The sequence below is a fragment of the Sphaeramia orbicularis genome, chromosome 21, assembly GCF_902148855.1.
Source record: "Sphaeramia orbicularis chromosome 21, fSphaOr1.1, whole genome shotgun sequence".
NCBI lineage: Eukaryota > Metazoa > Chordata > Actinopteri > Kurtiformes > Apogonidae > Sphaeramia > Sphaeramia orbicularis.
This window is the reverse complement of record NC_043977.1, coordinates 5,102,313-5,129,895: the sequence shown is the minus strand read 5'-3', so window position 1 is coordinate 5,129,895 and position 27,583 is coordinate 5,102,313. Positions and strand designations below refer to the sequence as shown.

The window sequence follows — 27,583 nt, the reverse complement described above, 5'->3', positions numbered from 1 at the left end:
ACAGAACAACCAAGAGAACCTTAGAGTAGTCATTCATAGATGTGTTAAACTTTCTTTACCAGCATGTCTGCATTTTATATTTTATTCTACCCTCAATAATTTAGAATTTATGACATTTTACATTAAGAGTTAAACACATTTACACAGTGTTATATGCTGCGGCTGTTGGCAGAGTTTAGAAATAACCAATATGGTGGTGATTACAAAAGGAGGAGGACCAAAAAAAGATTTATTTGGAGAAAAAGATTTCCATATTTCCAGACAACCCGGGTCATCAAAGCCGTTGGGATCAATCTGAGTGCAACACCATCAGGGTTAGGATGACTTACAAGGAGCTGTCACTACGTCTAGACAGGCTCCATTCATTTGGCAGCGTACGTTTCAATTTTCACCACTGCTTTTGATTGGTTCACTGGTTGGAATTTGCGCTGCCTCTTATCTACCAATCCAGTCACTGCGTATTGCTCTGAGGAGCCCGAGTCGGCCAAGTCTGTCATGTCGGCAGCGCTGGAAATTCAACATTTTCCATCTTAAAATATTGTTTCTAACTTTGCATTCAATGCTTTTTTGTTTGGGTTTGTTTAGTTTTGATGGACTGTTTAGTTTATTTCAGACACAGATGTAATACAAAACATATGGAAGAAAATAATAATAATAATAATAATAATAATAATAATAATAATAATAAAAATAATAATAAACAATACACAAATAAAAAATCAAATATTAGAAAAAAAGAACAACTGTTGTGCCTGAAAGGGAGTAGTAGTAAGCCACTGTAAGAAAAGGCAGATTCTCACTAAAACCTAATCTGCCATATTCCACTAAACCAGGGCTGTCAAACTCATTTACTTCAGTTCCACATTCAGCTAAATTTGATCTGCAGTGGACCGAACCAGTAAAATAACATAATAATATATAAATAAGGTCAACTCCAAACTTTTCTGTTTAAGAGCGAAAAAAGTAAACTTCCATTATGAAAAGGTTTCCATCTAAAAACTATTCTTTCAAAAGATGTGAATAACATGAACAAACTGAAAAAAATAAGCGTAATTTTAACAATATTCTGCCTCAGTTTATCACTTACTAGGCCTGTAACGGTACACGTACCGAACCGAACCGTTTCGGTATACACCTGTTCGGTTCGGCACACAGCTGTACCGAAACGGCACAGTATGTTGACAAAAAGAAAAAGGAACGAAAGATGTCGTTTAATGCGGAACTTTAAATCCGCGCAAGTTTCACACGGACATATTAAAGGACACGCACATTGACCCAAAATACCAAATAGCAGCTGATATAAGGTAAAAAAAAAACAAAACAAAACAAAAAAAACAAATATGATGTGAACCTGGAAGGAAGAGACTGAAGACCCTCCACCATCAGTACAGTCCAGTTTGGATCACTTCAGGTCCCGGTGAAAGACAACAACGAGGAAAGAGACGGAGATAAGACGGACGTTGTTTGGCCCCTAGGAACTACGGTAGTTCTAAAACACACTAGCTCTCTCTCTCTCTCTCTCTCTCTCTCTCTCTCTCTCTCATGCACGCTGTATAACAGAGGAATAAAACTCGGAGTTGGCCACTGACAGTATATAAAAATAAAGTTTCACTTTCGTTTCACGCCAGCGTTAGTTACGTTAGTTATGGACCGGACCGCACCCCCCCACCCCCCGGCTCCGACCAAAAAAAACAAAACAAAAAAACAACAAACAAACCATCCCCCAGACAAATCGTACGTTCCATGCGCGCGCACACTCAAACACACACACACACACACACACACACACACACACACATACACACAAGTACACACAGTGTCCTAAACAATTTATTCTCTGTCCTAAAATAAATAATTTGGTTCAGTTTGTTGTCAATGTTGCTCTTCAGTTTGTTTAAACAGAATACCAGTTTACCCTCCTGTTGATGTTGAACTTCATGCAGAATTTTTTTGCTGATATTTTTCTGCAGATTGTGAACTGACAGAACTGTGATTAGATTTTTCTTGTTTGTTCAAAACTACCTGTCAGAGAAAAGTGCAATACTAATGTTTAAAATACATTTAGTCATATTAATAATTTATTTTATTTTCTATTTGATTTATAGCAGCAGAATTATATTATTCCTGTTTTTCTATATTCTATTGTGTCCAAAAATTGGGGGAAAAATGTTAAAAAATTCATAAATGTATTAAAGACATTTTGAGGGGTTTTCTTTCTTCCCGTACCGAACCGAAAAAAAACGAACCATGGCTTTGAAAACCGAAAACGTACCGAACCGAAAATTTTGTGTACCGTTACAGGCCTATCACTTACACATGTACATTATAACGTACAGCTCACAGTGGATCTACAAATACACAAAACATTTAATAACAGACAGAAAATTGTGTTAAAGTTGTACTTACTTCTCTTAAGACATTTCAGGTTGTTCATATTTGTTCAGGTTATTCACATTTTTTGCAAAATTGTACTTTGTTTTAGTGTAAATACATGAAAATATTTACATTTACAAAGAGAAAAATTTGGAATTGTCATTATTTATAGATTATTATGATAGTATTTGACTGGTCCTGCCCACTTGAGATTGAATTGGTCTGAATGTGGAACTGAACTAAAAGGATTGTTAATATCTTAGTGCAATTTTTGCATTTCATGCATTCATCCCAAGGGCCGGACTGGACCCTTTGGCAGGCCAGATTTGGCCCACGGGCCGCATGTTTGACACCTGTGCACTAAACCACCTCAATTTTCTGCTTTACTGCCAAGTTTAAAGCATTGAATGTTATTAACGCTTTCATGCACAAATTATGAGAACCTTAATCAAATTTTTTTCCTGAGTGTTTTTATTCCTCTTTAGGCATGAAAAAAACAATGCAACTGAAAATTTTCTTCTGAAAAATAAATAAAAATAAATTTAAAAAAAAATAAAAATAATTGAAAAAAAAAACAAACAAAAAAACATAAAAAAAATAATAACGAAAAAAAAAAAAATCTTATGAACCTATTTTTCATGAAGTTGCAAAAATGACCACTCAGCTGGACACTACAGGTTTAATTTTTGATGCACAGAAACATGTATTTACTGATAAATTGTGTGAAAACTATGGGGAGGGCTTGTAATTCTGGGGGTTTATGATCAGGAGAGATCTACATAATGTTACCAATTCATGTCAGAAAAGATATGTAGTGTCTTAAAACTTTAATAACGATATGTGTAAAAAAAAACAAAACAAAAAAAACAACGAAAAGAACAACAAAATCCATGAATATACAAGAGAACAGCTGTAGAAGAGCTGTCCACTGTAGTGACCAGTATGCATGAAAGGGTTAAAATGGGCCAAAAGGTATTACTTTGGTGTAAAAACACAAATAACGGACACTATTAATTCTACTTTTTAGTGGTAATTAGGAGAATTAGTGGAAAGTTACAAAAAATTTTGACTTAAAAAGTTTAACTTTAAAAATAACCTTCCCAACACTGGAGACTAATAATGTAACTGAACAGGGATGTGCACTGCCTGGTAAAAACCCACAATATTTAAGTGGTAAAATGCAACATTTTACTTTAAATTTTTACAGGACGCATTATTCACTGTGTCATTGCTTCTGATGTTTACGCGATATCACAGTGGTTTTGTCCTTCTATAGCTGTAGTAATTTTTCACCAAAATCTTGTATTAATGATTAGAGCTGCAACCAATTAATCGACTCAAAGTGATCCAAAAAACATCATTCAACCACAGTTCTCCTGAATCAAAGCTTTGTTTCCTTCATTTCTCTGCTGTTCAACATTGGTTCCACTGTTGTGTTTCACAGGGACACTTATTGTGACGCACAAAGAAGCTTCAGTTCAGGAAAACTGCAATAGAATATTTCCCTTCAATCAATTCGAGTTGATTAATCGAATCGGGAATTTTTGCATTCGCTTCAAGCACCTAATTGATTCATCATTTCAGCTCTAGTGATATCTGCATAAAATGAAGCAGTTTTCGGAAAGTAAAGTTTCAGAGGTATCACAATTTAGCCACAAATATGCTACGAAGCTAACGATACACATATTATAAATGCACGACAATTAAGGGTGTAAGAAAATATCGGTCCTGCAATATATTCACAATACTGTATCGATATTAAAAAGTACGGTATCGATATTTTTAGGTATTTATTGAAATGCAGATATTGTGGAGGTTCATTTTTGTTTTTTTGTTTTTCTTTTTTGTTTCTATTTTATTTACTATTATTTAACACTCTTTTATTAAATAATGTTAGTTCCTTTGTTGGGATTGCGCAAAAACAATGTCATCATGTTAGTAGTGAACTAATAGAATATGAACATCTGAACAGGATCTGATCTGAAACTGTAAGGTCTGTAAAATGTTATTTCAGTTTGAACACAGGAACATTTTGTGATATAACATTAGAGCTTGTTGGGATCCAATATACATGTGTTTAGTATTTGTGCAGATTTCTGGTGTAATTCAATTCTTCGAGGAAATAATCATATTAATGATGGCGAGTCAGACCACTGGGTAAAGTCTTCTCCATCACATCCCACAGATCCTCCATGTGGTTCAGGTCTGGACACTGTGGAACCACTCCGATCCTGATAAACCCTGGTGTTGTCTATCTTTACACGTCCTAGCAAATTAATGATGTTTAAAGAACAGCTCAATCAGGCTTTGAAGAAAAGCACGGAGCAAATTTTCAAAGTCCAATTTCCGTTCACATTTAAATCTATGCACTTAGGAAAAGAGAACCAGGGGATAAACAAATTCACGGGATAAGTATCTATTCAGAATACTGTCGGTGGCAGGTAAAAAAGCCATTACCAGGAAGTGGCTAAAAAAGGATGCACCGAAAATGGAGGATTGGATAGAGGTTATAGATGACATCTATAGGATGGAGAAGTGGACTGTCTCTGTCAGACTTCATTCAGACAAATTCACCAGTTATTGGAAAAACTGGGTTGATTTTGTGACACTATTAAGAGCTGATTTTACTTAATAAGTGTAACGAGCATATAGACCCATGTAAACCCTGGGTTCATGCTACACACTTTAAACATTCAGCGTTCATCTTAAACAGAGGAAAAGGGTTTCTGGAAAAAAAGAGAATGGAATGGGAAATATACTTGTTATTTCCCTTTAACTCTGTTTTGGGTTGCTGTGTATATTTTTTTTACTATTTCTGTCATTGCTCCCCTGTATGAGTATGTTTTTGTTTTTTGTGTATTTTTCTTTACGTGCATAGAAGTTATGTACTTGATGTAAAATGCTGAGAAGATAATGCTGACTGAAAAAAAAAAAAAAACATAAAAAGATAATTACAAAAACAAAAGAACAGTTCAAATATATTAATCGTTGCAGTAATTATTCAATGGAAGGGTCTGAACTATTTGCTTCGTTAAATATAGGCAGGGGGACCCAACTATACCTAATTCTGTGCACAAATGCTGCACAACAGTAAACACTGTTACCCATAAAGTTGGAATAATTTCATTTCCAGAAACATTCCTCTTTTTATTCCTATGTCACCTCGGGGCCCCACAGACTGTGGACACTTTTATAAAAGGTCTGAAGACCTTTTTATTCAGGAAAGCATTTCCATGATCTCTCAACATTTATGCGTGCTTCTCCTGTTTTAATTGTCTTCATTTTAACTGTTGTTTTTATTTTTGAACTGTTTTTATCTGGCTTACTTATTTTCTGTTTTTATTCCCTGTTATTTATTGCCTGTAACACTTTGAGATTTTTAGATAAAAATGTAAAGTGCATTACAAATAAAATTTATTATTATTATATTATTATTATTATTATTCTTTCTTTTCTTTTTTATTTGCACAAAATAAAAACAGCAATAGAAAAAACAACAACATTCAAACAAGTAACAAAATTGTGCAGGAGAGGTTAGAAGCCAAAAAGAAGGCTTATATGAATACCTCCCCTGGAAAGAACAATACACACACAAAAAAAAAGATTTAAAAAATACAATATAACTGAAATAATAAACTAAAGTAAAAACAATAAAAACGTAATCTACATTACAAATCATCAAATACAAATCAAGTAATACACAGCCTTACATTTTTCCATGAATTAAAGTCCTTTTCAGATGCTTTTTAAACAATATTATAATTATAATAATAATAATAATAATAATAATTATTATTATTATGTATACACATCAGTAATAACCATTGACCAAGTGTAGTGATTACATACCCAGTCCCAGTTACACTTTATCAATCAAAATAAATCACATTGTCGCAATCATTTCATAAGAAGAGGTAAAAAAAAAAAAAAAAAAATCACTTCATGAAAATAACATGAGGAGGAAGTGTGGCTGTTGTCAAAGTGCTTACCTTGCTGCAGTATTTTACCAAAGTACTTGTTGTGACTGGTGCAGTTCCAGCGGCGATACCTAAACTGGTACTGGCACTCCCGGACCCCCAGCCGGGCTCCTTTGGCCACTTCATTGACGATCTCAGGCTGAGTTTGGCACAGCTCCGCCTGCTTCCCCGCCAAACGCTTGGCCTTTCTGCAAATACTGTTGGGGTCCATTACCAGCGGACTGCCCACTGCCCTGTGAACGTTTAAGGAAACGTTAGAGAAGAAAGCAACGTGTGAGTAACATGAGACAACAGAGCAGTGGTTCCCAACCTTTTTTTACTCCTGACCCCATTTTAACATCACACATTTCTGGCAACCCCAGACATTCAAAACGGAGACATTGTTTTTGCTAAAATTAATTTGTTCTGGATCATGTATTAGTTTTCTACACTATGATGCAAATGCAGGTTAATTTCAGAGGACATTTAGTCTATATAATGTAAATTATTATGGACAGAGGCAGTAAATCCAGGTGTAGATTACTGCACAAAGGGAGAATTGATATGTACAGTCAGTCCAGCTGTGATTTACAAAGCTGACAATTAATACTGAACAAACAAGAACTGAAACTATGAATTATGAAAGAGCTGCAGCATCTGAAACTGACCACAATGAACATTTGACAGAGAAACAGAACCACAGTGCTGCAGTTTCACAACCACAGTTTGTCTTTTATGGATTGGGATTGGCTCTGTCAATTTAACAGATATTTTTTATTAGTACATTTTTTGGGGGGGGGGGGGGGGTTTGCTTAGTTTTTTTTCAGCTAGAAATATCAGGCGACCCTTTTTGAATTCCAGGCGACCCCACGTGGGGTCCCGACCCCAAGGTTGAAAAACAAAGTGAAAAATTTGTAGTTGTCATTATTTAGGCTGTAAGTTATTGTGAGTCTTTTTCTGGTCCATTTGAGATCGAATTGGGTTGAATGTGGAACCTGAACTAAAATGATTTTTACACCATTGATTGTTAATATCTTCAGTGTAATTTTTACATTTCACAAATTTATCGCACGGGCCAGATTGGACTCTTTGGCAGGCGGGTTCTGGCTCACATGGCGTATGTTTGACACCTCTGGATTAGACGAAATATGGGTATCATGGGATGGATTTTTCAAACCACTTAAATTAGAATATGATGAACAGTAAATGTGGGATTTTTACTCAGTGATGCTAAAACCTGCAGCTTTAATTCACATAATAATCATATTATCACTATGAATTTAGTTTTTACATTTGGTGATTTAGTCCAGCTGTAGGAAATGCAGCATTAGCGACACCTACACACATTAAACCACAGTGCAGATCATATAATTGTTGACCATTTTAATGCTGAACATTGTTGAACAACCACAAAGCTCCTTCTAACTTCTTAGTACCACAGTGCTTCAGTTTCAGCTTCACAATTTGTCACGTCTTTTATGGATTGGGATTGTCTGTCAACTCACCATACATTTTTTTAAGGAGTTTTTTATTTTCAATTTTAATTTTTTTTTTAATCAATTACTGGAAATTTCAGGCGACCCCATTTGAATTCCAGGCCACACCCCACGGGGTCCTGACCCCAAGGTTGAAAACACTGTCTTAGATAGTTGGAAAGTTCAGATCTGAAAGGTTAAAGGTTAACTCACTTTATTATCCCTGTAGGGAAATTCAGTGTGTGCGTTTCACCCATTCTAATGCAGACAGTAGCATTAGCATTAGCATTAGCAATTATCTGCCACTGAAAAATCCAGATTTTCATCATTAATACAAGATGAGTTTATGTTTTTATTTATTTATTTAATTTTTTTTATCAATTAGTAGAAATTTCAGGTGACCCCATTTGAATTCCAGGCAACACCATGTGGGGTCCGGACCCCAAGGTTGAAAACACTGTCTTAGGCTACGTTTACACGGCAACGCTACGATCCAATTCCGCAAAGATTTCTCCTTTGCGTTTTAAAATCATTCTGCGTTAAGACGAAGCCGCTATGATAACGATCTGCGTTAACACGAGTCCGCGAGGACGGCTGAATACGCTGTAGTGGCCATGCCAGACCAGTAGCTGGCGATGTAGAGCTGTAGTGAAACAGTGGCGGTAAAACACGCGCCTGCGCACAAACGATTTCCGGTTTAGACAGCCTTTAAATGAGCAGAAGAAGAAGAAAAAGAGGCGGACAACACTATTTACAAACAACAATGGCGAGTGGTCGTACAAAGACGCAGGACTTCTTTGTCTGGACAGACGAGCTGAGCACAGTTAGCAGCATGTATGTTGTTCTGAAACCGGCCATTGTTGTTGTGGTTGTTTCTTCTTTTTCTGCAGCTTTATTGTGTCATAGAGGCTGGCAAACCAGCTTGGAGGCGCATTACCGCCACCAACTGGCCTGGAGTGGGTTAACTGGCGGTTCTTGGCTGTGCGCGCATGCGGTGACGTCATATTTTACCCCGGAACGCTCCGACTCGCGTTAACACGGAGCTGGAATGCGGAGCGTATCGATAACGCTCCACCCTGGACCCTGGTATCAAAAGTTTCCGGATTCAGGCACTCTAGGCACCGTTTCCATGTTAACAGAAGGCTAATCCGCAATGAAATCTTCCCGGAGTTGACTGAATCCGACGCCGTGTAAACGGCCCCTGAGATAGTTGGAAAGTTCAGATCTAAAAGGTTAAAGGTTAACTCACTTTATTATCCCTGTAGGGAAATTCAGTGTGTGTGTTTCACCCATTCTAATGCAGACAGTAGCACTAGCATTAGCAATTATCTGCCACTGAAAAATCCAGATTTTCATCATTAATACGAGTTGTTTTTTTTTTTTTTTTAAATCAATTACTAGAAATTTCAGGCGACCCCATTTGAATTCCAGGCGACACCACGTGGGGTCCGGACTCCAAGGTTGAAAACACTGTCTTAGATAGTTGGAAAGTTCAGATCTAAAAGGTTAAAGGTTAACTCACTTTATTATCCCTGTAGGAAAATTCAGCGTCTGCGTTTCACCCATTCTAATGCAGACAGTAGCATTAGCATTAGCATTAGCAATTATCTGCCACTGAAAAATCCAGATTTTCATCATTAATACAAGTTTTTTTTTTTATTTTATTTTTTGTTTTTATCAATTACTAGACATTTCAGGTGACTCCATTTAAATTCCAGGCGACACCACGTGGGGTCCCGACTCTAAGGTAAATAAAAAACTGCAACAGAGAGAAGGCGCATTAGGGAGAAGGTGCTGGAACCTTCATCAGACAGTAACCAACGCGCTCGCACTCATCAGCGACCTCAAACCAAACGCACGCTCATTTTCTATGTGGCTGTTGGACATGCCAGCTCCGCCCACCCCCTCTCAGCTGTGGCCACTCTGTGCTTCTGGAACAGAACAGGCGTGTGGGAGACAACAGAGCGCTGACTTTCCCAGAGGCATCTCAGCTCTGACGTCAGCTTCACCAGGCTGGATTTCGCCGCGGTACTGTGTGGTCCTGCTCAGCGTTGGAAGTCAAACAGTTGGAAGCCTCTGAACAGACATGCCGTTTACAGTCCGTCTTAGTGCTAAGTTAATTTTGGTCAACCAGGAGGCAGACTTTCTAGATTTCCAGATGATACAGCTTCTCTGTAGATTTCTGAAACAGTTAAGGACTTCAACCGCTTCAACCGCACATATCGCCCGAATCAGCGCTGCTTAAAACGTCCCAGATTCAACCCATCTCAGAGAGCGGCTTAGATATTGTATTACTAAAAAGAAGGGGAAAAAAATGTTTAAATGTGTGCCCCAATAAATCAAGCATGCGTCATATTGTGAGAAACATTAAAATACACTTATATATTTATCTTGTATTTGATGAATATGGACCCGTACTTTCTCATTAACTTTGACAGATGGATGTGTCTAATACGGGTAAATAATTTATTCTAAGTGTAAATGGGCTTCGACTGCTGGACATTCCTGCCAGCGTGTGTGGCCGCTTTGGTGGCATGAGCAGAAAGTGACTTTATTTAACGACTTTACGTCCTAATTCTTATTTTTCCCACTTGTTCCTTCTGTTCTGTACACTTTCTATCCATCCCATCCTTCTGCTCATGTCCTCTGCTTTCATTTACTGTCCTTAAGTTGTGTATAGAATAGAATAGAATAGAATAGAATAGAATAGAATAGAATACAATACAATACAATACAATAGAACACAATAGGATAGAATAGAACAGAACAGAATAGAACAGAACATAATAGAATAGAATAGAACAGAACAGAATAGAAGAGAACATAATAGAACAGAATACAATAGAATACAATAGAACAGAATAGAATAGAACATAATACAATAGACCAGAATAGAACATAATAGAATAGAATAAAACAGAATAGAATAGAATAGAACATAACAGAATAGAATACAAGGCAATAGAATAGAATAGAACACAATAGAATACAATACAACAGAATAGAATAGAATAGAACAGAATAGAATACAATAGAATACAATAGAAAAGAACAGAATACAATACAACAGAATAGAATAGAATACCATAGAATAGAACATAATAGAACAGAATAGAATAGAACAGAATAGAATGGAATAGAATAGAACAGAATAGAATAGAATAGAATAGAATAGAATAGAATAGAATAGAATAGAATAGAATAGAATAGAATAGAATAGATCTTTATTGTCGCTGTCACAGGAACAATGAAAATCAGTTTAGCAGCTCAATTCAATTTCGCAGTGAAACACTTAGTGCAAAAGTAAAAAGTGAAATAAAATACGAATAGTGTGCAAGGGCTTCAGAATAAAATATGAATACACATGCACTACTAAAGTACTGCTAGAACTCTGAAATGAACAAAATATAGTCACCAGATGTGACCGTTAACTTCATATTTTACCACAGAATGGGAGTCCGAAGGGTGTGCACTGCAGGGAAAGGAAGAGTGAGGAAAAGGACGACCTCAGAGGCTTTCATTCAGCCTTGTCCCTGTTAATCGCACCGCCTGATATGATTCATCTGCTTCGTGAGTTTGTTTTAAGAAGCAGAACAAACACTCTTGCCATTCCCCTCTCCTGGCGGTCTGATACCGAACACACACACACACACACACACACACACACACACACAGATTCATTGTTGCACACTAAATCCCTGTGTTTTCGGCCAGATACAGCAACCCCTGAAAAGGCATGCATCTGAAGTCCTCCAACACAAGTTTGTGAAAACACCTATGTAATTTTAATAAAGCTTTCTAAATGGTACAATAACACTGTATCAACACTTACTCTATCTGGAATTGGGAGCCTTGTGTCGGCCTGTTAGACGGTTACATCATGGAAAGGTATATGCACCGTCAAATTCGCCCTAATGTTGCTATTCACCGGGGCTTAAATACACGATAATGGCAGAGAATGTGGATTACAGTTTCACAGGCCTTATCCAGTCTAATAATTCACAGTGTCTGAAGATTAGGGGTAAATGCACCTAGGAACATGGCATCTGGTGCATAAAGCGAACACCCGGAAAAGACAAAGTGAAATGTAAACACCTCGTGACATAAAAATACATGCAGAAGAGTGCACTGTAAGCCCGGACTTTGTATTTACTAAAATGCTTTAATTACAATGCACTTAAATGATTTCAGTTTTATTCCATTACTATAAAATGTTCAGTATATTCTAATTTGTAGACATAGTCGAAAGTACAAAAACAGTTGAAGTTGAATGGATTTAAATCACTCAGTTTTAGTCCTGACCACACCTTTTTATCTGTGCATTGCATTGCATTGTGGGTATTGGGCATGTTGTTGTACATGTGTTCTTTTTCTGTGCAGGGGTTCAGTGGGGTTGTGGTGTTAGTGTTCATTTAGACTCAATGTGTGTGTGCCAGTGTTTATTGGCCTTTTTGTGTTTGTTAGCTTACCGGCCGATAGGCTGTAAGCTACTGTCGTCATGCGGCGTTCGGCAGCGGCGTCTGTTACAAAACTTTCAATCGTCTTCCTCTCCGAAACTACAATTCCAATTAACTTCAAACTTGGTATACAGCTTCTTTATGATGATGTCAACAAAACTTAGTGAAATTATTTGGATCTGGATCTGATTCTGGATTTGGTGCAACTTTGAAAAATTTCCCCATTATAACAGATAGGAAGGGGATTGATCCAATAAATCAGTATCAATGATATCAAGTTGGAGTTTGAATTTTTTACAGACCTGATTGGAATATGACCAAAACATGGGCTATTTCTGTAATAGAATAAATACACAGAACTGGGTGAGAATAAATGGCATCTGGGTACATTTCCCAAAGCTTTTCATTTGGCCAGTAAGCTACAGGGCCATTGGTCCTATTTTTTTGGTATTTTTGTACAGCTGCACCATGAGTCAGAGCCATAGGAAGAACAATGGATTTACTGTTCAGCTAGGATTGTTCTTGAGTAACATAAATATTTATGCATTGCCAAATTAAAAGCACTTCCTGTACTGGCAAATTACATTGAGCTAATTTCCATCCATGCTACAATATATTAAGTTGGATAATTATACAAAGCAATTTACATCGCAAAAGATTTTAATTTAAATCAACTTGGAATTGAGTCCAATGAACTGATGACATTAAGTCTAATGATTATACAAAACAATTGAAATTGCAACAAATTTTAAGTTAAATTCACTTGGCATTTAGTGTGTTGGACTTAAAATAGCAATTCCATTCAAATCAAGCATTTAAGTTTAACCCTTTCATGCATAGTGGTCACTACAGTGGACAGATATTCTCCAGCTGTTCTCTTGTATATTCATGGGTTTTGTTGTTTTACTTGCATATCAGCCAACATAGTGGACACTTATGCATCCTCCCAAACACTGCAGTTCATACAATTACTGTACCTTTGGTGCTCTTGATAACCTGATCTGCAGTAACATGTTTTAGTGTAAATCAGTTGCTAATTGTCATTAGACTGTAATTAACAGTTTTCTGAAACAAAAAGGGTTTTTTGGGGGGTTTTTTGCATATCCTCCTGAGACCCAGCAACGCATTTTGTCCTCTAGGGGACAAAAGTTTGACAGTTTTACTTTTATTTATTTATTCGCACAAAACAGCAATGGAAAAAACAACAACATTCAAACAAGTAACAAAACTGTGCAGGAGAGGTTAGAAGCCCAAAAAGAAGGCTTATATGAATACCTCCCCTGAAATGAACAAACTTCACTTTACTTTAAAAAAGCTGTGCATTACAAAGGACATTTCATTAAAAAATCAATCAATAAATAAAAATTATTTTAAAAATGTATCTGAAAAAACTGTTGCATTATGCAGTTTCCAATCAAGACAATTCTTGAATGTAAAAAAGCTAAAACTGTCAAATTCCTGGGTCTCAGGAGGATTTTACCTCCATGAAATGAGTAATAACTAATATTAGAGTATGATAAAAATGTGAGAAAACATTAGTGATTTAGCAATTAGCGGCATCAAAAATGTTTTTATTTCATAGTTTTCACACAGTATATCACTTTCTGATGTTGAGTTTTAAATACATGTTTCTTTGCTTCAAAAATTAAATGCATGGTGTCCAGCTGAGTGGACATTTTTTTGACTCCACAAAAAAATAGGGTCATTAAAAAAAAAAAAATCATTTTCACTGTTTTTTTCATACCTACAGAGGAATAAAAACACTCAAGAAAAAAATATTGACTAAGGTTCTCATAATTCATGCATGACAGGGTTAATCCCCTCAAGTTTTCATCACTCATTACTTAAATTTTTTAAGGCAACGGATTACCTCAGATTTTTTAAGTAAACTCAATTTATCCGGTCTTACAGTGTACGGTGCAACAGTCTGTATGCTCATGAAGAACACCCACATCGAGAGTGTATCAACAACATCGCCATGGAAACGTTTCACACACTCCTATGCGACTACTGTGTGCGTTAATTAGAACATAGAGACGGTGTGTGTGTGTTAATTAGCAGGTACAGGTAGAATACTTAGCAACACACACTCCCCCTCAACAACCGCTCATTATCTACACACTATCATCAGGAAATGTGTGTCAGGGAACGAGCGTGATGTCCCTGCATGTAAGTGTGTTCCATGTGTAGTTATTATGGATGTGTGTACGAGCAAATGGCAGCGCTGGGAAGCCGGTTCTGTCAGCAGCTCACAAAAGCCAGCCGGCCTTTTACAATGGGAGGTGTAGAGTTGTAAAACGAGTGAGTGTGCTGGATGAAGTTCTGTTCTGTCAGACCTTTGTCACCGTCAGAGAAAGAGGGAAAAAGACCCAAGACTGAGGGCTTGAGAAAAGGCAGGGAAGTTCCATAATGATCCACAGCAAAAGTAAAGGGGACTGTTTTTATTTTCAGTTGCCTACGTGATGTTAGGATGTTTACTTTAAATGCATAAGTTCACCCTGTAAACGAAAACCGCAGGATTCAGTCACGTTTCCAACAGTTATTTCTACTTTCTCAAGCCAACATTAGCTCATTTCAGATCCCCCAAAATGGTTTGATTTACTGCAACTCAGAGATTTAGCAACGTTCAAGACGTCCTTCGCACCTAGCAGTAAATCTATCAACTGTTAGGACAGATCCTCTCAATTAACCCGTTCCTTCCCACCAGTTTCATGTTAATTTTCACCTATTTACCAAATCAACTTCCAAAGATCATAACTGAAGAACCTCAAGGCCAAGATCAACCAATGGTGCCTCTTTTGAAAGGACATTAACCACTAGTTTCAAGAAAAATCTCCCTTAGTATGAGGCTAAAATACAACCTGAACTCAGACATGAGCTCCATTAGCATCGATTGCCGTCCACATATTTCTTTCACTAATTACAGATATTCTTCTCCATTATTGTTGTGATGAACAGGTTCCACTAACTAGATGTAAAATGCTCAGTGTTTGATGAACTTCACTGTTCAGTAAGCTGGTGTTTAGCAGTATTTGTCAAACTATTTTGAACAAGCGCCCCTTCACGTCATCATGAGCCTCCTGCCCCCCTGAAAAAATTTGGTGACTGGGGGGCAGTAGTGTTATAGCGCTCTGGAACAAACTGTTGAGCAGGGGGGTGTGCGAAGAGAGTGGGTCTGACGGAGCATAGTACCCCTCTCGAAGCTGGGGGCGGGATTCGCCATTGACATAGCACACTACTTGACATTGATACTTATACAGACTAACATCCCCCATTTCGGTCTTTGTGCCCTCCTCTCAGCTATCTTGTTCCAAACACCCCCCAACACTGTCCCATTCCTTGCACTCGATCCACCCCTTATGTCCAAATATGGTCACTTTTGACTCCAAAAAGCCAACATGGCAATGACCAAACCACAAACTACACTGTAAAAAAACGATATTATTCCAGCAGCTGGGGCACCAAAAAAATACTGTTAAAAAGCAGAAAATAACCATCTCATAAAAATGCAGTAATTTTCCACAATTAAAATACAGTTTTTTGCCCCAACTTTACATGACATTTTGCATATTTTTTTTTTATTTTTTAACGTTTAAAAAAGAATATTTACATGAATTGAAACAATCAAATTACCAATAAATATGGATGAACATTGTTATAAAACAAATAACAGGGCTTAAAATAGCAGAAAAGTTCTGTTATTAGTTGGTTTGGCTCCAAAAAGCCAACATGGCAATGGCCAAACCACAGACTATTGGATTCAATATGGCAGTTCAGAAACCAATGGGGGGCCTAATGGTTCCTCCATCCAATAATTATTATTATATACAGTCTATAGCTCCTACAGACCATATGATGTCCGCAGTCCTTTACATTTATTGTATCAGGTCTATAATAAACATCTATGCAGACTGTGCGATGATAAAATCTGCTGAATCTCAGGCTACAACACAAGTAAAGACATAAGAACCAAACATAAGCAGAATCTACCTGCACTGCAATGGATGCAAACAATTAAGCTGATGTAATAATTACACCCAGGGGCACCGCTACCAATTATGGGACACATGAACCATGAAAGCATAATCTCTGTGGACCCTACAGAAACTGACTATCTTCTCAGTCTGTCGGACCAGGGGGTGGGGGGCTGGGGGGTGTTGTACATGCGGGTGCAGTCCATAAACAACATCACTTATGATACCATGAAAACGAAAATTAAACGTAACATGCTTTCAACGTTCGCCTCCCGACTTCTACACTCTCAAAAATAGAGGTACGAGATCAGAACATTTACAGGAGTTGGACAAAATAATGGAAACACCTTCACCTCAAGATGATAATGCCCCAATCCATACAGCTAGAACTGTTAAAGAATGGCATGAGGAACATTCTAATGAAGTTGAGCATCTCGTATGGCCGGCACAGTCCCCAGACCTCAACATTATTGAGCATTTATGGTCAGTTTTAGAGATTCAAGTAAGACGTCGATTTCCACCGCCATCGTCTCTAAAAGAGTTGGAGGGTATTCTAACTGAAGAATGGCTTAAAATTCCTTTGGAAACAATTCACAAGTTGTATGAATCAATACCTCGGAGAATTGAGGCTGTAATTGCCGCAAAAGGCGGACCTACACCATATTAAATTATATTTTGTTGATTTTTTAAGGTGTTTCCATTATTTTGTCCAACCCCTGTATGTACCTATAAGTACATTTTTTAAGAATGTTCTCTCAAAAGTACAATATTGGTCTTTAGGAGGCCAGAATTGCACCTTTTGACTATGAAAAAGGGTCCAAAGTTATGCAAAGTACAAATGTGTACTATAAGGTACCCTGCAGCATTAAAAAAATATGTGTGGACCATGAGAATAGGCTATAGGCTAGGAGATCTGAACAGTAGGCCTAATTATAGTTAAAATATTAGGCTTAGCGCATTATTTATTATATATCATAGTGTAATTACTCTATATTATATTTAATAATAATTTCTGTTTTAATTTAACAGCCCAGTTAGCTCAATGATAATAGCCTAATAATTTATTTATCTTATTAGAACCTCTGATTATTGCCATAATCTTTGTTTTATCCAGTTTTCATTCACACCTCCATGTCTTGATGTCGTAGCTTGCCTATGCTGTTTTTTTTTTTTTTTTCTCAATTAGGCCACCGGTTCAAACTTTAAACATCATGGCATTATCAACTATACGAGAGTTGTCTTTCTATGTAAAGTACTTAAGGTACAAAAATGGACCACTTCCAAAGGGTACAGAAATGTCTCTCAAAAAAGTACACCCCCAGAGACAAGCATTTGTACCCTTTTAACTCTTTCGGTGCCAGACAGTTAAGGGGCTAATAAGCCTTAAAAGTGCCACAGATTTTGGCCGTTTTTCAGTATTTCGCGTCGTTTTTATAATATTTGAAGAATCCTGCAGGAAACCGCTCGGTTACATCCGACCAATTGCTAATTACATTCAAAACGCACCGGACGCAGCCGATTCATTATTGATCGTAATTTGCATAATTCATAATAATAATAATAATAATAATAATAATAATCTTTATTTATATAGCACTTTTCATACATTAAAAACTGTAGCACAAAGTGCTTTACATATCAGTTTAAAAATCAGTACCACCCCCCACACACACCCACCCGCACACACACACACACACACACACACACACACACATATACATGCAAACCCACAAGCTCACACATACTTAAGAAGACTGACTGAGCACGGGTAGACCAGAACAAAAATGTACAAGTAAAAGTAAAACATCAATTTAGGAGGCGCTGTCTCAGGGAGCCATCCGCACCAGGATGCAGCCGCCGACCCCGGCGACCAGGCACCAGCAACACAGCCCCGCATCCCAACTAGTGGGAGAGGGCCAACTGGGACCCCCACCCACCAGAAAGGAGCGGACCCCAGTGAGAGAAGGCGCCACAGCCCCCGGAGTCCACAGCCGCCCCCCGGCATGGAGGGCTCCCTCTGATGAAACACCAGAGAATAAGAAACATTAAAAAGATATAAAAATATTATTCGGTCGTGTGACCTCAAATTCCCGTCTGATAGGTCTCAAAAGGGGGACACAGAAAGAACGTCATCGAAATGTGTGAAAGAAATGGGGGTGGATGGTTTGTTCGTACACAAATGTGGCGTGTTCTCCAAAGCCGATTTAATCGGCCCATGGCACTGAAAGAGTTAAGTACAAGCTGGTACCTCTATTTTTGAGAGTGTACACCTCTCATACACCAGATCTTACATGAAACTTTCACAACTTCTATATCCACTGGGCCCCCTCCACTGCGCTATGGGCCCCCCACAAATACAGGGCCCCATGAATTTGTCATGTTTACCCCCCCCTTATCGGTGCCCCAGATTACACCCTTACAATAGTGGCATATATATGAACAGACATAATCCAAAGAGGACGTGGACTTGGACTTGACTGGAAAAAAGAAACATGGCATGAAAATTTTGTAAAGAAAGCTTGAGGTTTGAAGAAGTTTTCACTACATAAAAACACCTGTTGCATGGATCGATGTGTTATTTCCTGGTGTATTCCTATTGGCTGTTTAGTAGATTTAGGTCATAGCAGCTTCTCTCCATGAGATGGTGACACTAAATTTCTGTCTTTATTTACAAAACCAGAACCATATATATTGCAGAACCATAACTTTTCTCAATGTGCATTCGGGAAAGAAGATAATTGCACATAATACATATTTCACTTGAAGAAGAATCATGAATATTTCTCAGTCAATCATCATGCAAGAATATGTTCAAGTTCATATGTAAATTTCCTCTTATCGTTTTAAGTAGGATTGTGTCATTTGAGACATTAGTAACTAAAGAGAAATGTCAGTGACCAGAATGAACATGATCAAAACTGATGTCATGAACAGAATGTCAAAAAAGATGAAATGTGTAGGGTTTTCAATCTCAAAATTGCTTATAAGTAATGAATATACACACATTTAGAGGAAAAAAAACTGAGGTTACAATTATAGCAATTAATTAACCCATAAAGACCCAGTGTTACTTTGGTGTCAGTTCTCAAATGATTTTTTCTCCATATGAAACCTTTCTGAAGTGATTTATTACCATTTATTCCAATATTCTCTTCTGTGTTCTGCGTTTTTTGTGTGAAAAAGTGATATTTTCCTGTATTTAATTCACTGATCATGCAGATGTTCATTAAAGTTCAGATTAAAGTTGAGGGTTATTAAATCAAAACAGAGAAAACTGAAGAAAGAGTGGCTTTTTTCAGCAAAATATATCATAAATTGAACATAAACCCAGTGTGTCCATCCACTGTCATTAGTCGCTTTTCCATTGACCCTCAAATTGCACAAATACAACTTACGCATAAAAATTTACCTAATGGAAAAACGACAATTTCGTCAAAAGTGAAATTTTTCAATTAAAAGTTTTTGCACTGGCAAGAGGTGTTTTTTTGGGCGTAGCACAAATGGTATATCACGCAAAACTGCAATGGAAAGACCTTTTTTCGCAACGAGAGTCAGGTGAATTAAAAAACTGGAAGTTGAAGGACGTTACAACAAGCGAAGAAGAAGAAGAAACATGTCGCAGTATGTGTGGACACACCAGGAAACCCAACCATTTTATAATTTAGTACGAGATAGAGGAGTAATATATAATAATAATGAATATCTGTCAGTTAACACCATATTTACGTTCGTCGCCATGTTAATGGGATGACTTCTCGTGTCATCATGCGATAATAAATAAACTAATCATCGCATTTGTGATGTAGTGGAAAAACCGACATTACACACTTCTGTCCTTTCAACATTTAGTAAATATTGGGAAAATTTTGCGCAGATGTCCAATGGAAAAGTGATCCAACTCCATGGGTTTTAGTGGTGAATCAATGTTGTAGAAGATGACGGTGTTTCCATGGTAACTACGGAGCCTCTGAACGTCCAAATGGGTCATATCTGATGACCATGAAAAGATGAAGAACTGTATTTTACACTAATTATTTACATGGATTAATAGTTTTAGTGGATCAGCAAGTATTAAACAGTTTAGATCAGTAGATGGTTTCAGTCGACGGTGGATGTTTGGGTCTTTATGGGTTAATCAAATCAAACCAAATATTATTTATATAGCGCCAAATCATAACAAAAGTGATTTCACGACACTTTCATTGAACTGTGGAAACCAGACTCTTCCAGACATTATACCTACAACCGGTTGGGATGATTTGTAAATTATGTTCAAATTCAACATACACTGTAAAAAAATAAATAAATAAATAAATTTAAAAAACGGTAATATTCCGGCAGCTGGGGTGCCAAAAAAATACTGTTAAATAACGGAAAATAACTATCTCATAAAAATACAGTAATTTTCCATTATTAAAATACAGTTTTTTGCCCTAACTTTACATGGGATTTTGCATATTTTTTGACTTTTTAATGTGCAATAAATAATATTTACATGCATTAAAACAATCAAATTACACACACACATATATATATATATATATATATATATATATTTATATAATTTTCAGTGAGACTAAGTTGTACAATCCACTGATAAAAACTGTATTTTGACAGTTTATCAGTGCTTATATACATTTACAAAAATACATTTATTCAACATTTTTGTTGTGAAACCTCCAGTAATTACACAAGATATTTGTCAATTAACAAACAAGTCTGATTAAACTTACAGAGCAAATACTTCTTTTACGGTTAATTGTCAGTAATTTTATCTCATTTTATTTATTTTTTTTTTTACAGAATTAAACTTTAAATTAACAGTTTAATCTCACAAATAGAAAATAAATATTTGTGAAATGACAATGCATTTGCAAATGTATTTTAACTGTATTTTTCTGTGAAAATAGAAAAAAATTATTTTAAAAAATGGAATTTTTATGGTTATTCACAGTTACAGTTTTTTCATGTTATTTTACATTTGACATGTAAAATCACAGCCTATTTTTGTCATTTCATTGATATTTTCCTGTATCTTAAAAATACAGGAAAAATCTGTAAAATAAACAGTGAAAATTCTGTTAAATTACACTTTTTTTTTTTACAGTGCACAGTGAAAAAGGTTTGAGCATTGGAGTCTGGTCTGAACAAACCCCAAACACAGCTCTGCAGTCGTGTACTCTGCTCTACTAATCTGCAGTCCACATTTTAGAACAGCAAACACAGATATAGGTACATATTGTAATGGCCTAATCCAAAATTATTTGACACAATAAGATGATAAGAGGTTCAATATTGACTGAGGTTATTCTGGGTGTATATTCATATTTCTGATTCGCTCAAACATGTGTCGAGGGTTTGGAGAGTTTCTGTTTCAAAGAAAAACAAGAGAGTGGAATTCTTCTACTGTTGTTTGTTTACAGCGAAAGAAGAAGAAGAAGAAGAAGGAGGAGGAGGAGGAGGAGCAGAAGAAGAAGAAGAAGAAGAAGAAGAAGAAGAAGGCCGGAGCGGCTCTGCACTCCCAGGCTTCCTGTAAGCTCCATCAGAACAGAGTGGGTTTTCTGGGACCGAGCCAGAACTACAACTATTCCAGAGGTTAACGGAGCGGCTGGACAGAACCGGCACGAGATAAAGGAGTCTACCGAACACTTATAGCACAGGTGTCAAACATGTGGCCCGGGGTCCAAATCCAGCCCGCCAAAGGGTCCAGTCCGGCCTTTGGGATGAATTTGTGAAATGCAAAAATTACACTAACATATGAACAATCCTTTTAGTTCAGGTTCCACATTCAGAGCAATTCAATCTCAAGTGGGTCTAACCAGTAAAACATTATCATAATAACATAAAAATAATGACAACTCCAAATGTTTCTCTTTGTAAATGTAAATATTTTCATGTATTTATACTACAACAAAGTATAATTTCACAAAAAATGCGGATACCATGAACAAATATGAACAACCTGAAATGTCTTAAAAGAAGTACGTGCAATTTTAACAAGATTCTTTCTGTTACTGAATGTTTTGTTTGTTTGTAGATCTGCTGTGATCTGTAAGTTATTATGTACATGTGGAAATGATAAACTGAGGCAGAATAGTGTTAAAATTACGCTTATTTTTTCAGTTTGTTCATGTTACTCACATTGTTTGAAAGGATAGTTTGTAGATTTAAACCTTTTCACAATGGGTACAGTTACATGATGTTTTTTAAATCCAATTTATTTTTCCAGAGGAAATTAATTCGGAACTAAAGTATTTTCTCTTCTGTTTACATGGAAATGTTAAACCCGAATAAAGGTTTACATGAGGTATTAATGCGGTAGATAAGTGAGCAGAAGGGTTTGTGCTGCAGTGCTCACGTTGCCTTGTTTTCACAGCCCTTCTGTTAGCTTAGCTTAGCATAGTCACTGCATTCCCATGCAATAGGATCTAACGTTTATTCAAATTAAACCAGGAATAAAAGTTGTCATGTAAATGCACGGAATGTAAATTTACTTATTTCACTCTTAAACAGAGAAAAGTTTGGAGTTGACATTATTTATATATTATTATGTTATTATTTTACTAGTTCAGCCCACTGCAGATCAAATTTAGCTGAATCTGGCCCCTGAACTACAATGAGTTTGACACCCCTGGGTTATATAGTGAATTTATAGTAAAATACAACCTGGAAATGTCAAAGAATGACAGAAATGAGGAAACAGTAATGACATCATGTGTTTCTAGTTGTAATAACCTTTCCACTCTGTAGTCACTTGTTTATTAATTTCCTCCATATGTTGACTGTGCATGCAGGAATGGGATATTACAGGTACATGATTGGATTTTAGTGTTAAATGAGGAATTAATTAAATGACTGGCTGTCCATTAGGGTTTATTGTTGCACAATCACAATTTATTTTTATTTATTTATTTTTTTAACCTTTATTTAACCAGGAAGTCCCATTCAGATTAGGAATCTATTTTGCAAAGGAGACCTGTCCAAGGTATCAGCCATACAATGACCAAACAACATAAAACACATGCATGATAGATAGATAGATAGATAGATAGATAGATAGATAGATAGATAGATAGATAGATAGATAGATAGATAGATAGATAGATAGATAGATAGATAGATAGATAGATAGTGAATTGAATAAGTCAAATTAATAAATTAAATAAATCTAAATTGCTGATCATCAAACTCAAAGTAACTGATCAATAAGTGTGGAACTAAACATCAAATTAATTGGAAAACCAAATTAAATGGGAGTAATTAGTATTAATTATCTGTGTTTGATCTTTGAAGTCAGTATTTCCAGTTTAGAGACATAACATTAGCACTTAGCACTATTAGTGACAGTTTCTGCTGCTGATACAGATCAATCAGTGCACCTGTAGTATCAGAATCAGAATACTTTATTGACCCCAGGGGGAATCAATATAACCAATAATAATCAATCAATAATCAATAATCAATATGAAGTATTAATAGTCTGGTCGTCTTTACTGTTTCAGCACTTAGTTGGACTACACTTCAATACACCGAGCTCACCTGTAAAACTGTCTCACAAACAATGTCTCTTTGAACATATTTTCTTCTAATAATTGCAACACTATTAATAAAATAGCTTCTTGCCCCCCCCCCGCCCCATAGCCATATTAATTTAAATTCATTCATATAAACTCAAACGGATAGTAATGGATACAAATACATTATTACAAATATTAAATTATTTAACTCATTGTATAGTGGCTGCCTCCGCTGCTACCGCCGACACAATAATACTAGCAAATGAGACTACTGTTGGGTTTCTGTAAATTGACTTAGAGTCTGGTTTTGACCAACTCTATATATAAAATGTCAAGAGATAACTTTTTTTTGTGATCTGGCGCTATATAAATAAAATTTTGATTGATTGAGTGATTTAATTGGTTTTCCCCTGTAAGTCGCTTTGGAAAAAAAAGCGTCTGCCAAATGCGTAAACATACTGAGATTATTATTATTACATATTTATGTGTTATTACAACAATTATTATTTTCCCCTCTCTCTCTTTCTCACTTTCATTCACTCTCCCCTCTTCCCCTTTTATGTATCGCCCCTAACCAAGCTATATTGTTTTTGTTTATTATTATTATTTTTTTTATATTTTATTCACAATTTTTAACTTTACAAAAATGGTACAAAACATGCCACAGACCCCCCCCCCCCCCCCCGCAAAAAAAAAAAAAAAAAAAAAACACACAAAAAAAGCTATATTGTTTTGTTGCTCTGTACAGTTATGATCTTTTTCATGGTAATATGATGTTGTCGTTTGTCATTACTCTGCTGTTGTTTTTGGTTTGTTTATTTGTTTGATTTTTCCTTTGTTTATGTGTTGTTATTGTTGTTTTTCTGTCCACAATGTCTTGTTAACTATCACTAATAAATAAATAAAATTCTTATTATTAATACAAATTTAACCACTTTTCACTGCTCAAATGTTATTTGTTTGTATTTTCAGTTTCATTTTCCTTGTACTAAACACACACCTACTGTTCAGCACAGTAACACAAGTACGTTAAATGTCCACACTTGTAGCTCAGATGTGACTGAATGCACTGGACTGTGTGATAAACAGAATAAATCTATAGTCTACAGCGGACACTGGGGTGTCTGATCCAAAACAAACCCCAAAGAAAAACCTACAAAATTACACCAATTCTAGTCCAAATGTCAACACCAGATTAAAAGAGACAGAAAAACACCCAGAGAACAGCGTCCATCTGCAGTTTTTCTCACCTCTGAGTTTAGTCATGAAGAAAAACAACGACAAAACCTCCTGTGACGGTTACGCAACACTGGACCAGAGCTGAGCTGGACAGATGTGCTGGATCTGAGACCCTGACACACCAAACCAGACCAGACCAAACCAGACCAAACCAGACCAAACCAGACCAGACCAGACCAGACCAAACCAGACCAAACCAAACCAGACCAGACCAAACCAAACTAAACCAGACCAGACCAAACCAGACCAGACCAAACCAAACCAGACCAGACCAAACCAAACTAAACCAGACCAGACCAGACCAGACCAAACCAAACTAAACCAGACCAGACCAAACCAAACCACACCAAACCAAACCAGACCAGACCAGACCAAACCAAACTAAACCAGACCAGACCAAACCAGACCAGACCAAACTAAACCAGACCAGACCAAACCAAACCAGACCAAACCAGACCAGACCAGACCAAACCAAACTAAACCAGACCAGAGCAGACCAAACTAAACCAGACCAAACCAAACCACACCAAACCAAACCAGACCAAACTAAACCAGACCAGACCAAACCAGACCAGACCAAACCAAACCAGACCAAACCAAACCAAACCAAACCACACCAAACCAAACCAGACCAAACCAAGCCAAACCAGACCAGATCAAACCAGACCAGATCAAACCAGACCAGACCAAACCAGACCAGACCAAACCAAACCAGACCAAACCAGACCAGACCAAACCAGACCAAACCAGACCAGACCAAACCAAACCAAACCAAACCAGACCAGACCACACCAAACCAAACTAAACCAGACCAAACCAGACCAGACCAGACCAAACCAAACTAAACCACACCAAACCACACCAAACCAAACCAGACCAAACCAGACCAGACCAGACCAAACCAAACTAAACCAGACCAGACCAGACCAAACTAAACCAGACCAAACCACACCAAACCAAACCAGACCAGACCAGACCAGACCAGACCAAACTAAACCAGACCAGACCAAACCAGACCAGACCAAACCAAACTAAACCAGACCAAACCAAACCACACCAAACCAAACCAGACCAAACCAAGCCAAACCAGACCAGATCAAACCAGACCAGATCAAACCAAACCAGACCAAACCAAACCAGACCAGACCAAACCAAACCAGACCAAACCAGACCAGACCAAACCAGACCAGACCAAACCAGACCAAACCAAACCAGACCAGACCAAACCAAACTAAACCAGACCAGACCAAACCAGACCAAACCAGACCAGACCAAACCAGACCAGACCAAACCAAACTAAACCAGACCAGACCAAACCAGACCAGACCAAACCAAACTAAACCAGACCAAACCAAACCACACCAAACCAAACCAAACCAGACCAAACCAAACTAAACCAGACCAGACCAAACCAGACCAGACCAAACCAAACTAAACCAGACCAGACCAAACCAGACCAAACCAAACTAAACCAGACCAGACCAGACCAGACCAAACTAAACCAGACCAAACCAAACCACACCAAACCAAACCAAACCAGACCAGACCAGACCAAACTAAACCAGACCAGACCAAACCAGACCAAACCAAACTAAACCAGACCAAACCAAACCACACCAAACCAGACCAAACCAAGCCAAACCAGACCAGATCAAACCAGACCAGATCAAACCAAACCAGACCAAACCAGACCAAACCAAACCAGACCAAACCAGACCAGACCAAACCAGACCAGACCAAACCAAACCAGACCAAACCAGACCAGACCAAACCAAACCAGACCAAACCAGACCAAACCAGACTAAACCAAACTAAACCAGACCAGACCAAACCAGACCAGACCAAACCAAACTAAACCAGACCAAACCAAACCACACCAAACCAAACCAGACCAGACCAAACCAAACTAAACCAGACCAGACCAGACCAAACCAAACCAAACCAGACCAGACCAAACCAAACTAAACCAGACCAAACCAAACCACACCAAACCAAACCAGACCAGACCAGACCAAACCAAACTAAACCAGACCAGACCAAACCAGACCAAACTAAACCAGACCAGACCAAACCAGACCAAACCAGACCAGACCAGACCAAACCAAACTAAACCAGACCAGACCAAACTAAACCAGACCAAACCAAACCACACCAAACCAAACCAGACCAGACCAAACTAAACCAGACCAGACCAAACCAGACCAGACCAGACCAGACCAAACCAAACTAAACCAGACCAAACCACACCAAACCAAACCAGACCAAACCAAGCCAAACCAGACCAGATCAAACCAGACCAGATCAAACCAAACGAGACCAAACCAAACCAAACCAAACCAGACCAAACCAGACCAAACCAGACCAGACCAAATCAAACCAAACCAGACCAAACCAGACCAGACCAAATCAAACCAAACCAGATCAAACCAAACCAGACCAAACCAGACCAGACCAAATCAAACCAAACCAGACCAGACCAGACCAGACCAGAACAGACCAGACCAGACCAAACCAAACTGGACCAAACCAAACCAGATCAGACCAAACCAAACCAAACCAGACCAAACTAAAGCAGACCAAACCAAAGCAGAC

The 27,583-nt window shown here is 37.4% G+C and overlaps 1 protein-coding gene across 1 annotated transcript in view; it reads right to left on the bottom strand.

Annotated features, from left to right (window-relative positions):
• The window catches only part of wnt6b (wingless-type MMTV integration site family, member 6b), a 77,896-nt gene that overhangs the window by 30,401 nt on the left and 19,912 nt on the right, over nt 1–27,583 (bottom strand). Inside the window, exon 2 of the mRNA XM_030125385.1 lies at nt 6,363–6,583. Coding sequence (XP_029981245.1) covers nt 6,363–6,583 — 221 coding nt within the window. The remainder of the gene's footprint in view (nt 1–6,362; nt 6,584–27,583) is intronic.